General features: G+C 33.8%; 1 protein-coding gene across 2 annotated transcripts in view; it reads left to right on the forward strand.

The window, feature by feature from the left end:
- Positions 1-15848, forward strand: part of CNTNAP4 (contactin associated protein family member 4) — a 252122-nt gene that overhangs the window by 40353 nt on the left and 195921 nt on the right. For both annotated transcript variants that reach the window (XM_049795559.1, XM_049795560.1), the window contains exon 2: positions 4999-5109. In XM_049795559.1, the coding sequence (XP_049651516.1) occupies positions 4999-5109 (111 nt within the window). The remainder of the gene's footprint in view (positions 1-4998; positions 5110-15848) is intronic.

Here is a 15848-nt window from a genome sequence, read left to right on the forward strand (position 1 = left end):
ACCAGAATGGAAGACCTTTTAATAGTAGAAATATTAAAAAATATTATTTTGAGTTTATACAACTAAGCAAGGGCCCTTAAGATCCCACAAATTTCAGATTCTGCTGATGTTCTAGAAAGTGTTCTACTTAATCTTGCCAGTTTTGACTCTTGTTTGATAAGAAATATGCCTTTATGTCAAAATAGACAAGATATTTGCCTATCTAGTAGAAAGTATGCCCTTCTACTTTCTTGATTTGCTGTAGGGTAGAACTTGAACAAGCTGATCTTAAAGTGTTGCTGCAGCATATTTGGTTAATTAATAAATTTTGCTATATGTCTTCAAAGGGAATAAGAAGAGTCTAACAGAAAATGATCCATTTCTCCCATCACCCCACAGTTCTAATTTGTCTTACTCTAATGTTTTATTGAATCATACAGTCTCACCACTGAAATCACACACATAAAATGTAATTGAAAGCTATAAAAAAATACAGTCTTAATCCAATAATCATGGAACTTAATATAAGGACTTTTTGGGTTTCAAAGGGCACTAGGAATTAGGAGTTAAGTTTTACTGACAGGATTTCACTTGCATTGGATCACAGACTGAAGGTTTCTAGAAAAGGCAAAGACAATAAGGGGTGAGTTAACTCAGTTATTATCAATATGTCTTTAAAGTCAATTAAGACAAGAGCTTTTCACTCTTGCGTGATTTCTGGGTACTAAGAACAAGAAAGTCCTTTATTTCACTTTGTAAAAATGAATTAGATTACCCTGTGATTTTCATGCTCCTTTTTCTTAAACTATGGAAAAAAAGTAGTTCATGAAGTCAGATAAAAATAAAAATTAAAAATAAATAAATAAAACCCTAAAGAAATCATAATTCCCAGCTACAAGAACCATACGAGCTATTATAGGTTTATTGCAAGCTGTGAATCTTTGTAAATGCCTCTGTTTGGAAAACAGAAGTTTATATCTCTTCCTGTCCTTGATCATTAAATTCTGATCTATCTAACTACAGCCTTTATCTTCTGGTCTGGCTTTTAAGTTCTCTATGTTCAGTCATAAAAAGACTTCCATGACCGTGGACAACAACAAGGTGGTAAATAAGCACGAAGGACATTTGGCTTTTTGTACTCACTTCCTGTTCTTGATCCTTCATTGTCACGAAAAAACTGCAATTGTGAAATGGGGATGTCTTCTTGAAAGGAAAGAAACGTAGCATTGCATGTTTTTTGTTAAGGTAAACATCAGGTGCCTGGCGTGAATAGTATATTAGGAGCAACTGACTGCTAAGTGTCAGAATTCTGTACTGAATTTGTGTGAACCACTGTCTGCAAAGGCTAATAATTTTATCAGAAAACTGGAAGACTTTGTTTCAAATTCAAGAAAAGAATCAGCCCTGCCATGAAGATTATTTTCTTGATAAATCATTCTTTACATTCACAGAGAAACTATAACAAAGCCTAAAGACGTTTCTCTACTTATCTTGGGCGATCATCTCCCCTTGGGCAATCCCTTGGGCAATTCCATGCCGCCACCCCACCCCTAAAGAAATAGGTGAAATCTATTGATGAAAACTCATGTTTAAACAAACAAACAAATCAGCCTGGGCCAATCACCAATAAAATTTCAGCCTGAAGGGTTAACATTTTTCAAAGTAGTAAGCAGCTGAAAATGTCTAGAAAACCTCAGCAAAGCAAAGCACTGTGAGCTTTTGTGGCTGTGATATGCTGTTCAAATGGAATATGTGGAAATGACTAGAAACATTCCACAAAATGTACTGAAAACACTAGTGGCTAATAACTGCTTCAAGGAGCTCATAGAGGCACGCATAAAACAGTGCAACTTTCCTAGTTAGCTGCTTCTAAACTCTTAGCTACAAACAGGCAGCAGTAGACAGAAGATGAAGTGCTTAAGGCTCTCTGAACAAAAACAGCTTATCCCTGGTCAGGAAACAAGCGCAAGAGGAAGCGTATAACAGCAGCTGCAACCACAGACCAGTTTCATATTAAGTGACATTGCATATTGTGTAGCTAGAAGGCCTGAAACTAACCTGATCTAATTGTCTGTAAATCTATCAATTTGACTTCTACTCATTATTCTTATCCTCAGTGATGAAGAGTTCACCATGATCGGCATCAGCGCAATGGTCAATACCTCTCAGCAACAGGAGAGGGGCACATCTCTTTTTATCTATATCACATGAATCTCATTAAATTCAGTGAATCTTTTGAAAGTAATTACAAGCTTGCACATGGACCGAAGACTAAATTACCACAATTAACATACTGAAAGGTTCTATTAAGTAAAGTGAGATATGTGCTCATTCCTAGGGAAAATTAAACATCTTCTGTTGAAAACAGTAGATGGGCTCAAGGATATTTGATCTTCAAAGTAATAGGAAAAAGAATGCTTTGAAGCCCACATGACTGAATCGTAGATTTAACCAATAACTGTTGAAGGGTAGTTTTTGTGGCACCTTTTTCTGAATTTTTAGCGAGTAGTAGTTGATACAACATGACATCTCTTATTTTTAAGAGCCTTCTGCATTTTCATGAAGTTTTTGATCACAGATACTCATTTATTCAAATCTGAATGTATTAATGGCAGCAAAGCTGATTCTTCCTAAGCATTGCAGCTTCACCTGCATGGGTAAAATGAACATTAATAAATGTAGAAACTCCCAGAGTTATTACCTCTCCTATGAAGAAAGGCTGAGAGACTTGGGGTTGTTCAGCCTAGAGAAGAGAAAGCTCTGGGGGACCTTACTGCAGCCTTTCACTACTTAAGGGGGGCTTATAAGAAAGATGGGGACAGACATTTTAGTAGGGCCTGTTGCGATAGGGCAAGGGGTAATGGTTTTAAGCTAAAAGAGGGCAGATTAGAACTAGATACAAGGAAGAAATTTTTTACAGTGAGGGTGGTGAAACACTGGAACAGGTAGCCCAGAGAGGTGGTAGATGTCCCATCCCTGGAAACATTCAAGGTCAGGTTGGATGGGGCTCTGAGCAACCTGATCTAGGTGAAGATGTCCCTGCTCATTGCAGTGGGGATGGACTAGATGATCTTCAAATGCCCCTTCCAACTAAAACTCTTCTGCGATTCTATGATTCTAGATCATGTACATAGATTTGGGGGAAGAAGCCTTTGACAGTAGAAAAAGATTTAATGACACTTGAAGTGCTCCCTTACATCAGCAGTGTTAGTAGCTCTCTGTGCAAAACACAGCAGCATCAAATTCTTCTCTTTCTAATGTAGTTTATGACTAATAAGTTCTTTTTCTTTTCTGTGTTGTAAAGAAAGCTTTCATGAAAGAGATCCTTTTTTAAGACTTACCAGTGCAATACATTTGCTCATAAGATGAAATCTTGTTTCCCTTCTTTTTTTTTTTTTTTTTTTCCTTTTGTGCTTACCAGTTGGACAATTTGTCCCAAGTAACACAGTCTCTTTCACCATTATGAAACTAATCTGTGGATCATGAAGTGAAAAATGAGCTTTCGGTTAGACAATAAAGAGTAGTGATAAAATTCTGCAGTTTGTATCACAGAAGGCTAGAGCAGGAAAAAAAAAATTATGAAAATAAATATTAATTTTATTTGTTACTTTCACATAAGTGAGGTGTTCTGAATTTAGTAGAAGTATGATATATGTGAACTCATCAAAAGCAATTAACATATCCTCTTGTTTGTAGTGACTGGATATTATTTATAGGATTCGAGAGAACTTCTAACTGTAGTAGTCATGGTCATTATGAGGCCTTCTGTTTAGGAAGAGCTTTGCTTAAAAAAAGAACCGACTTTAAAAAAAAAAATAAATTTTTTTAAGGTGATTAAAAAATTCCCTTGAGACATTCATATAAAAATCTTGCTGCTAATTAGAAATATCCATAATTATTCAGGAGAAACACCTAATTAGCACTGAGTCAGGAAAAGATTTTGTATTAATTAATATTCATGATTTTGACAGTGGAAATCTGGTAGGCAAACATAAGAGTTATAAGAAGAAGGACTCACCTGTGACTTGTCACTTATCAGTTGAATCCAAGTGTGTTTTTCCTAAAAAAGAACCATTTCATAAAGACTAATAGTTTACATAATTTCTTCACATTTTCTAAACAACGGATGCCAGCATAGTATAGCTAGGGAAAGACTTGCTTACACTTCTTCTAGTGTTTTAAAGTCAGTCTTCTTTCAGCCAAAACTAGAACAGGTATTGATTCTCAATTTATATTTTTCAAATTTAAATGGAGAATGAACACATGCCCTGTATAGTAATTGAGCTGGAGAGGCATTTAACATCCAAGGTATTGATTAGCATTTGCTTTCTTATGCACCATTGATTGTGAACTGCAGTTAAGTCTTTTTCTGAAACATTCAGGTTTCATTCTGTATGATGTTAAGACTTGCATACTAATAACTGTGTGATAATGATTTTGTGCTGTGTCTTAATCAAACATGGACACCATTGGCAAAGCAAAAGATTTTTCATTTTGTCATTCTTAAAGTGCTTAAAAGGGATGAGATTATTTTTTATTTCATTTGGTTCAGGGTTTTTTTTTAAGATCTAGCTGTATTTAACGTGATTGCACGTTAAATGTAATTGCACAGACCTGTGCTGGATCAGGTCTAAAGAAAATAAAGAGCATGCACTGAGGTAGTAAGTTCATGTTACAACCAGGACTAGAAGGTGTCAGTTGCTATTCATGTAAATGATAGTGAGTGAGCTGTGATCCGTTTATCATTATGATCTCAGAAGTTAGGATAGAAGTGGGCAAGTACAGCCAGTTGAAGAACCTAATAAATTATACCCTGGTAGTCTCATTAAATATTGGGTAAAAATAGTGCTGCCTCTGTACTGGTACTTTTACATATAATACAGCAAGAGAAAATATTTAGACATATGCTGCTTTCAGGTACAGGGTTGATTCAGATATTCTTCTAGTGTTCTGTTTTGTTACAGTTCCAGTAAGTGGTGTTCATTGTATTAACCTGAATGTGATATTTTTCACTGGCAGATAATTGTGATGATCAGCTGGTGTCTGCTTTGCCTCAGTCATCATTCAGCAGTTCATCAGAGCTGTCTAGCAGTCACAGCCCTGGATTTGCAAGACTTAATCGAAGAGAGGGTAAGTGCATTTTATTGGTTGATTGATGTGTTTGGGTTTTTTTACAAGTTTTTTTTAAGCATTTTTGTACCTGTACACAACATCAAAATGATACATAGTGAGCAAATTCTGCGTTATTGGGACTGGAAAGAGTTACATTTGTTGTTTTAAGGAGAATGGGAAAGTAAAACAGTGTCAAAGAATTCACTTTGCCATGTACAGTAAGTTTTTCCATGGTAAATTATACTTTCAGACATTTTTGAACATTTTACTAATTTTAGTGTAAAGGATTCATCCTGACTGAACTCAAAATCTTCATGTGATTTTCCAGCATAAAATGTAGACAGCTTTGAACATACGTTTACGCCTACTCTTAAAACAAAATTTAAATTAATTTTGTTTCTTAACAAGACAATAATAACATAAATAATCTCTTTTCTCTTAGAGGACAAATAGAAGAAGTGCAAACTTATGAATGTCATTGTATGTCGTTCTCTAAGGAAATAAGGGTAAATGCAGATTACATTTGGAAAGGCAGGACCAGATATTCACGAAATAGTTTTGAGAAACCGTTTTCTCTTTTTTCTGGCAATTTAAAGTCTTAATTATTGGTTTTTTTTTTTCTTCACTGAACCTAGTGTTTTCTTATGCTTATTCACTGACACTGAGGCAAACTATACAACTGGCACATGGTCCAAATTTTTACTAAAATGTAGGAAACTTGCCTGTTAGGTTATCATTTATGTTACACCTCCTCATAAATCTTCTGAAAGCTCTGTATCATTTCTAATTTTATTTGATATAGTAATTAAACATACATTTTCAGCCTTTTTTGTCAATTATGAGACACTTTCTTTTGTTAAATGCAATTAAACTTTGATAGCATTGTTATTTTTGTCTTTTCTAACGTAACTAGAAGGTTTAAACACTTGGTATATGTCAGAAGATCTGGAAATTACCCATTTTAACTGAAGTTTAGTGGCAACTCAAATCTTATATTTCATGTCAAGGATACAGCAAGAATGAGAAATGATGAATTAATTTTAATCACTGTAAACATGTTTTCTGTTCCCAGTTGACATTGGGAACAGTCTTATTATACTTTCTGTGGGAAGGACTTCTATTCTGATACTTTTTAACAGTATCTGCTAGATTATATAAAATCTGTCCAAAAAAAAAGAATTTAAACTGTCAAGACATATCACATTAGACCTTCTCTGTGTTTGTGGCCTATTTGTAATGGGTAATTATGTTCAAAGGGCATGTTAAAAAATACATGTAAGTACATTTAACATTAAAAAGATAAAAATTAACTTTGAAATACCAAAAAAACTCAGTCATCAGCCTCATCAGGCAAGTATCCAGGAAATCAGTCATGCCTGTCAATAACATAATAAAGACAATAATTCTTTTTTTTTTTTTTTTTTTCCCCAGCATACCAGCAAGGTTCTTGGTCTTAACATTGCAGTTCTAATGCTAAGGAGGAATAAATAACTTTAGGAAAGATTTTATTAAAATGTGGCAATATGGTGTTATTAGTTAAACAAAATCCCTCTTGTTGACATAACTAAAAATAATACTCTGTTTTGAAATTATGGTTTTAAAAAGAGCTAAAGTCTGGGTTTAAATGAAATCAGTTTGGATGTCTAAAAGCATACATTACTGTTTCAAATCATCTTTGTCTAGTGTTTGTAAACCAATCATGATCCACAGTGTAGTCTAAGTTCAAAGAAGTTATGAAGGTCAGCTTCCCACCCATTGGTAAGCTGTCTGAAAACATGAGCATGCAGAGGATGGAGGTGCTATATTAGCCAATGGAAGAAGGAACTTCTATGGCCACTGACTTCTGTTTAATTGTTACCCAATAGGAAACAACAAAGAAACTGATTCAAAGGTGCAGTCCTGGGAGACCTCACTGAAATATTGTGTCTTAGGTCACAATCTAATCTTAAAAATTCAACATTAATACAGACAATAAGAACTGTGCTTGTTATTTAGAGCCATTCAAATACATCAAGTTCCCCTCATATACTTAATTATTATATTTTATATCAATGCATATAATTGATAAATATGTAAATTAAATCTTAAGAATATTTAGTACTGCCAAAAGCATTTCCAGTCTTGGATATCCATGATTTACTGGAACATTTGGAATGTACTTATAGATAGAAACTCTACAGTAAAGAAGGAATACTCCAGTCTATTATCCTAGTGTACAAATTTGATAAGCATGAACTTCTGTTTTGAATGAAATTGTGATATTAAAGAAAATTTTATAGTGTGTAAGGACTTGCCTTAATTTGAAGTAATATGCTCCCTTAGAATCTTAACTAACACATGAGTTCTTGTCAAAGAGTATATTGGCCTTCCCAAAAATGTTAAAAACTTTTTCCATTTGGCTCTTTTCATGTGCTATAAAGTTGTATTTACCATGTTAGCATACATTTTTTAGAGTTATTATTTCCTTCATGTTTCCTTGTAGTGTGTGCATACATTAGAAATGCTTATAGCTTTACATCTGGTATCTTTCCATTGCATGCAGACACAAAGAAGCAAGTTGCCAAATCAGGAGATTGCTAGCTCTCTGCCTTCTCATTCTGTGTACCTAAGGTGCACAGTACTCAACAGGGTACAGATTTGAATGTCTTATTCATTTGTCATGTTCAAATATTTTGTTGGTTTAGTAACTTATGACAAGACTGTTTGGTTAGGTATCTTTTGTTTCATTCAGACATAATTCTATAGAATTGTGTAGATGAGGTGAGATGAAAAATTTCTCCAGTCTTCATCAAATTAACCTGAAATAAATTAGCCTTATATTTCTTTTTTTACATTGAGAGTAGAGACTCAGTACTCACTATGGAACAAGGAATATCTTTTTTGTACTGAATCTGTATTTAACTCTTTTCTGTGAATTTTTAAGGGAAAACCTGACTATATTTGTAGGTTTATATACATGAAAGTTTTATTTGGGTGGAACAAAGCAAGTCATTATACATACATGGTTATAAACAAATGGATTTAGTCACACAATAAATGATTGTTAAACTATATAGACTGCAAAAAAGATCTGTTATTAGGAGAATATGACGTGGGTTGCTGTGTTTCAGTGAACCCATGGAAGCAATGACCACATCATTAAAGTTTCAAAATAAATTGTCTGATAATTGTAAATAAGTTTGCCTTTAATGTAGGTAATTCTGTACTTTGAATAAAACCAAATAATTTATTCGGCCAAAGTTAGTGTTTAGGAGTGATTGTGGCCTTCTAACATTCAATTTAGACAAGCAGATTATGGTCCCAGTCTGATAATATACTTGGTTCTTAAAATGCCAATATTAGGGAAAATTGAACACAATTTAGACAACAAAAAGCACAATGTTTTTACACAGATTACTTAGGAGTCAAATTGTTGTAATTCATCAGTAAAGAAATAAAACAAATGTACATATAAACCTACACTGTTCCAATTGACAAAGAAAAGGTAGAAATTAGCAGGAAATTTATCAGGAATGTGGGAAGTTGCACTGAAGGGGAGAATAGTTCTTTAACCATATAGCTTTTTGTTTACTAAATGTAGCAAATTGATAGGAAAAGTTAAAGGGATTGAGGAGAGAATGCTGTAGTTTAAAAAAAAAAAAAGTACAGTGTGGAGTTTAAATGAAGACATAAAAACATATGGTGTCAGCAGAGACAGATTAGTAAAACAGCTAACTGCAATAGTATTTCAGCACTGTTTGGAAAGGAAAAGGGTAATGTTGAATTACAGCATGACAAAAAAGTTTTTTCAGTCCATTAGCAGCTAAGGAAAGTGATAACATCTAGGAATAACTTGTTAAATGTTCCTCAGACTTTTAATTATTATTAGTGCATCTGTTTCCTGAAGCTTTGCAAATACTCAGTACTCAAGCACAGCCAATGAATACTCCTGCTAACTGCTAAGTAGTTACTCTGACATCAGGTCTGCTTGTAACAATTGAAAAGTAGATAGAAGAGTCAAGTAACAAGAATTAAGTAAAAAACCTAAACGCTAATAGCAGTCAAATATTTTTAATTGAAAAATAGATAAAACCATTATTTAATTATTTGAGATTAGTAGACACAAATGCAGGTATTTAATATATGTGGAATTTGACTTTTGGACTAATGTTGTATGACTTCCTAATTTTAAATAATAACACAATATCAATACAGTCCAAATTAAATGGATTAAGATCTAGCTGGTTGATCTCAAAAAGCATTTATCATTACCGTATAAAGGTGTTTCCACAGAAGTTCAGAGAAAATTCTAAGGCCAACTCTGTTCAATATTTTTCTTGATTATATACAAGTAAACACAAATCGTTTAAGATGAAATGTGTAAATGACATGAAGATTGGTGATATAGTAAGCAATCATGGCAAAGCAATTATGCAGAGCTAAGGTAATCAATTTACCTATTGAAATAAGCACTTTAGCATCGTTACTTACAAAGTGTTTAGAAGGAAGAATGGAGGTCATACTTATAGAATAGGAACTGTATTCTACAAAGTTGTGACTCTGAAATTAATCTGGGCATTGAGCTGAATTAGTGATTCTCCTTTAGCATATTCTCTAGCAAAAAGAAATAATGAAGCTTTTGTATAGAGGAACAGAGGAAGGAGTTCTTACTGTCCATATAGCTGTATCATTTATCACTGAACTGTGTTGTAAAATTCCAGATCATGAAAAGCTTGTTGAAAACCTAGGCTGTTTTTCTATGCTGGTTCCACCACCATGAATAGGTGACACGGAAAAATGTTTGGGGACATATTTTTTTTAAATTTATATTTCCATATGAGGCTAAAAGAAACAAAAGGGAGAAAGAAACCAAACCCCCCAAAAACAAATGAGAAAAAACAAAGAACACCCTGGTTAAGCTCTCAGATCTGCAAAGACTTGAAAAAGCCAGGTGGGGACAGAAGCATTTAAGGATTTGTATGTCTTAAAAGTAGGCAGGTCATCCAAAGGAGAGTCCTTCCCCCCCACCTCGCCCCCAAAGTTGATAGGTAACACATGCTTCTTTATAGGGAGGAATGAGGCATCCCAAAAGAAGGAAAAAAATGGCCACCATGCAGAGCATGCCTACTAGGACTAGTGAGAGGAACCATAAGTACCAATATCTAATCTGGGCCATCAGGGATGTGCCTCTGCCCACTGCCAATATTTTTCATGATGAGCAGTCAACTGAAGTTTGGCACTATAGACAGTTTGCTCCCTCTGCAAATGTAGGTTTCTTGACACATTATCTCCCAACCAGGATCTGTGGAAAAGCCCTCTGCCAAGCAGAGAGAAGGTTGTGTTATTGTTAAGGTCAGGGTCGTCTTGTTTTGTCTACATGGGATCAGTATTTCATGCTGGTTGTACATACACAAAGTCCTCTCATTCACCATTCCAATCCCACTGGAAAAGGTTTATTAATGTGACTGTGAACCACTATACCCATGAATGCAGGCCTTCTTTTGAATTAATTAACTTTTGCAACTTTATGGGCGAAAACTTCAGAAAAGAGTTGCTCTACAAGAGTACACGTATCCATGGAAGAGCCTTGATATTTGGGCAGCTAAATGAGCTGGATAGGGATTTGGCTGTGATTGCCCTGCCCCATATTCACACACAATTACTTGATTAGAATATGTCAGAAGAAAATTGAATATAGAAGTTGTTAAGTAGCCAAAAAATCTGCCTTACAGCTTTCTCTTTCCCTGAAGTAGTAAGAAACCCATGTATTTTAATTATGCTGTCAGCTTACATTGCCAGAATTTGAGAAGTGGCCTGGAAACTTGAATGTATTAACAGCTACCAAATAAAGGATAGCTTATTCAATATGGTACTGTAAAGTTGCTTGTGGTTTGTTTTGTTTTTTTTTTTTAATAAAACGCTGTTGTTGAATCACTTTTGGAGAACTTGCACTAAGTAGGTCAAAATGGATAAAAGAATTCTACCTATCAGTAGCTAAAGAAAACATCAAGGAAACAGTTAAAGAAAAAAATAACATTTCTCATACAGTAAGAAGGTTTATTTTCAGAATTTTTTTTTTTTTTTTTTTTTAAGAAACAGTTTAACTTGCATAATCTAATGCTAACAATTAAAATAAAAAAGCAGACAAATTAAAAAACTTAATAGCAGTTAGGTTTGTTAGTCACCAAAAGATAATTAGAAAGATATTACTCCCTCCATTTCATTAGTATGCAAATAAAATTCATTAAGGCTGATATTTTACTTTAGTACAAGCAATAAGAAAATGAAGCTAGAATGAAAAAGATCCAATCTGATGGTAATCATTGAGGTTTTATAAATTAACAGCAAATCTAAGTTGATCCAGCTAACATCATGGCTTAGTTTTGTGACTTACCTGACTTCAATAGGTGTGTCAGGAAAAAGGCAAAAGTGACAATGTAAATCTGTTATATTTAAACTAAATAAAATAAGTGGTGGCTACAGTGACTTATGCATAAAAGATCAGATGATGCATACTGCTCTATAGTCAGTGAAATTCCTGTACCATTCAGTTTCTGAGGAAGAAATCATAGATTTTATTTTTCCTTAACCACTGAAGTAATTACTGCTTTTACTGTGAACATTGCCATCAATCTCTCAGTCCTTTAATTACAAATATTTTTTTAATACCATTTCATTTTTTCTATAGAAAATGTTTTTTTTAAACACCTGTTTTAAACACCTTAAAGAAAATATATATGGGCACATATGAAAGTTGCATATGGTATTGTAGGTGCACTACAAGTTTTAAGAAATTATCAAGTTTACACCAGCTTCAGTGAAGGCAAAATTTGAAATGGTAGTATTTTATTAACGTCTAAAGTGAAATTTATGCTGGTTTTGTTTTGCTTTGTTTTGGGTTTGTGTATGTGTGGTGTGATTCTAATATTGCAAAGGTGTGTATGGGAGAAAAAGAAAGAGAAAGAAAGAAAGAAAGACAGACAGAAAGAAAGAAAGAAAAAAAGAAAGAAAGAAAAGAAAGAAAGAAAAGGAAGGAAGGAAGGAAGGAAGGAAGGAAGGAAGGAAGGAAGGAAGGAAGGAAAAAAGTAAATTACTCCTAAGTAGAGTAAGTAAATAGGATAAAAACTTTAGAAATATTTTAAATATTTATAGAGCAATGTGCTTTCATGAACATTAATGAGGAGTTAGGAATATTCATACAGTTATTTCCAGAAACCGAATGCCAGCTTTGTTGTCAAAATTTATTCAAGAGTAACAAAGCATAACAAAAGGTTTCATCCGTATCTATTTCCTGTGTGAGAACACCTGTGGAATAACAAATTCAAAAAATGGTGAAATGCACAGAAGAAGCAAGGAAATGGTAATAAGGGTATTTTAATGTAATTGTTTGGGACTGTTTTTCTACCTGAAATACAGCTATGGGAATAGAAAAAAAGTGAGAACATTTTTTGCAAAAAGTTGTGTAGAACTACAATATTAAAATAAAAATTTACTTCAGAAGTCGAACGTATGTTATTATTTTTGTTAAACTCAATATAATAAAAATCTTTACCAACATTGATATTTTGCATTTAGATAGTTTTAAATAATATTTTTTTTAAATCTTAGATAAAGGCTGAATTTTATCTAAACTTTGAATCAATGTGATGCCTTTTAGAAAGTCATAGCAAAATTTGAGTCCCAAGCCTGCTTTGCAGTAATAAAAAAATTAAGTTCATACCTCCTTTAATATTTTGAAGGATGGAAAAATAGATCGTAAGTACTAATGCATCTGATTTTCCTCAAATTCTTCCTTGCATGTTTGAGGCAGGAGGGATGTTAGATTTTTTTTTACTGACATATCAATAATACTCAAAACCATTCACCTATTGCTAGATGTGCTAAGATCAGAGATTTCTGACAATTTCCTAAATTAAAAAAGGGTAAGAATTTTTTAATATGACGTAATCTTGACTAATTGCTTTTGTAATGAAAAAAAATTTAGTGTCTTAAATTGCAATTTTTAAAGATTTCTTAAATTTTTCAATTCTAAGGGAAAGTAATAAAAAAAATAAAACATTCTTCCTTCCACACCCCTACAAAGGTTTAGAGACTTTAATTTGACAAAGGATCTGTCTCTTGCCATCTCCTTTAAAACCTTTTTACTTACCTTGTTAGTGCTCAATTTGCTGGCATACAAGATGTGTTTTTCTGTGTTATGATCCTGCTCATATTGCCATTGCACTGGGACACTACTGCCATACCAGCTTGGAGATGGAGAGCTTAGAATTCCTAAACTAAATTAATCTCAAAGCCCTACAAAATGGTGGCATTTTGATGAATATCTTAGTCACTACTTCCTTCAGTGCCAGATAGATAATTCAACTAAATACAGTCATAACTTTTAAAATATTATGCTACATTTATTATATTTCATTCTAATCTACATCTTTAGGTATCAACAAGATGAAAGTCCTATACTAAGCTACTTTAGAAAATAGTACGTAAGAGATAAAAGTAAATTAGACACTGATGAAACATATGTCTCTAGGAAGTAACAGATTACTTATGTTAAATTGACTAGTATCTAAAGTAGAACTAACTGGTGGAAAGTAACTTTGACTTGACTGTCTCATCTTTTTGCTATACAAGAGAACAGAAACAAAGTATCCATTAATGGGATTTTATTTTTAAAATTTTAAATTAAATTCAATATTAAAGGTAGACATATTATTAAATAATAGCTTAAATACACAGCTATATTAGAAAATGGCATTATGTAGGCAAAATGCATATTTATATTTTCATTCATTTTTTAAACTTTCTGTCATAATCTGGTCCTGCTTGGGAGACAAATAATTTAGGAGAGTTTTTGAAATGAGATTGACAGTGAAATCCTAATACTTATCAGTTTTCAATAAATTTCAGAGATGTCCAGGCAAGTTGAAGAGCAGTCTCTGTCTAGTAGTCATATATCCTTTAGTTTTTCTTCCAAACCAGAAATAATTTATATTCTAGATGAATAATTTTCAGTTGCAAGTTGTTGTATGTAAAGTGTTAGTGTGGTAGGTTGACCCTGGCTGGGTGCCAGGTGCCCACCAAAACTGACTATCACTCCCCCTCCTCAGCTGGACAGGGGAGGGAAAATTTAACAAAAGGCTCATGGGTCAAGACAAGGACAGTTTAATAAAATGAAAGCAAAGGTCGTGCACAAAAACAAAGAAAAAAAAAAAGAAGTTATTCTCTACTTCCCATCAGCAGGCGATGTCTGGCCACTTCCTGGGAAGCAGGGCTTCCGTACATGTAGTGGTTGCTCCGGAAGATGAAAATGCCCCCGCTTCCATCTCCCTTTACTTAGCTTTTATATCTGAGCTGACGTCATATGGTATGGAATATCTGTTTGGTTAGTTTAGGTCAGCTGTCCTGGTTATGTCCCCTCCCAGGATCTTGCCCTGCCCCAGCCTGCCATTGATGGGGACAAAAAGTGTTGGAGAGACAGCCTTGATGCTGTGCCAGCACGGCTCAGCAGTAGCCAAACCACTGGTGTGTTATCAGCACCTTTCTAGCTACTGATGCAGAGCACAGCACTATGAGGGCTGCTATGGGGAGTATTAACTCCATCTCAGCCAGACCCAATACAGTTAGGCAGAGAAATTAGTGTTAGATCATGAAAATTAGTGTAAAATAAAACCATTACATTACATTTGCTACTATACTTCTTTCAGATTTCCAGTGAACAATGAAATCTGTCCATGGTTCCTCAATCAACTTTGCTGTTGTCCGGGAACTTGACTGATAACCAGACAGGCTGTAATAAATTATTTGGATCTAGTGAATGGAAAGAGAGTTATAACAAAGGTTTCAGCTCTACAGAGCAGCGTATAACATCTCATTAACTTCCTTGTCCATGTTGGAATTAATTCCATTAATTGCTCCTGGTATAAACATCCCACAAAACTGCAATGGTCCATCTTCAAGCAGCTACACGTAAGATAACTGCGTGGACTTGTCTTTATGATTTTCTTCACCCGCAGTGGGGTTGTTCCCATAACTCCTCCTAATGACTGAAATCAGAAGAAAAAGGTCAAGTAGCTCCATCAGCAGGATTACTGATGTATAAACAGAAGTAACAATGTACTTTAAGGTTTTTTTTAAGACAGTTAAATTAGCATAATTGTAAATAGTGAGGTAGAGTTAAGTAGAATTTATTTGGATGGAATCAGTAGAACTTTTTATGAATTTTTTAAACTCCTTTATAGAAGTAGTCTTTTTAGAGACTTGTCTGCCTGCTGCTTCATTTTTCTTTGTTATTGTTTAACAAAAATAAGAATTCTCTTATAAGTTTAGTAATACAAAGTTCAATATTATGCATTTTTATATACTACTGTCACTTAGGAATCAACAGATTTTAATACATCTTAAAATTAATATTCATGTCATTTGCAGGATCAAAAGTATTTCCATTAGTTATTTTCTGTAGTTAAATTATAATCATGTGGATACTCCTCTTGCTTTCTGTTGTTGCAGTCTCTTTGTAGTGTCACATTGGTACTTGGTACCAGTTAGTACCAAATATAAATTTGGCCTTTGCTTCCTATCTTGTAAATTATAGCTCATGAACCATGTTAAATGAAAGTAAAAGGTCATCAATAAATTAAGCTGCTTGGACTTCAGTAGCTCAGGGTAAAAAGTTCTCTTTCTTTATATAGTACATGAATTTATCTAGGCTACCAGCACTACTGCTTTTTTTGTTCCTCAAGAATAATTCATGTTACAGTTTTTTGTTGTTTAAGTGTGGG

The sequence above is a fragment of the Accipiter gentilis genome, chromosome Z (assembly GCF_929443795.1).
Source record: "Accipiter gentilis chromosome Z, bAccGen1.1, whole genome shotgun sequence".
In the NCBI taxonomy this organism is placed as follows: domain Eukaryota; kingdom Metazoa; phylum Chordata; class Aves; order Accipitriformes; family Accipitridae; genus Astur; species Astur gentilis.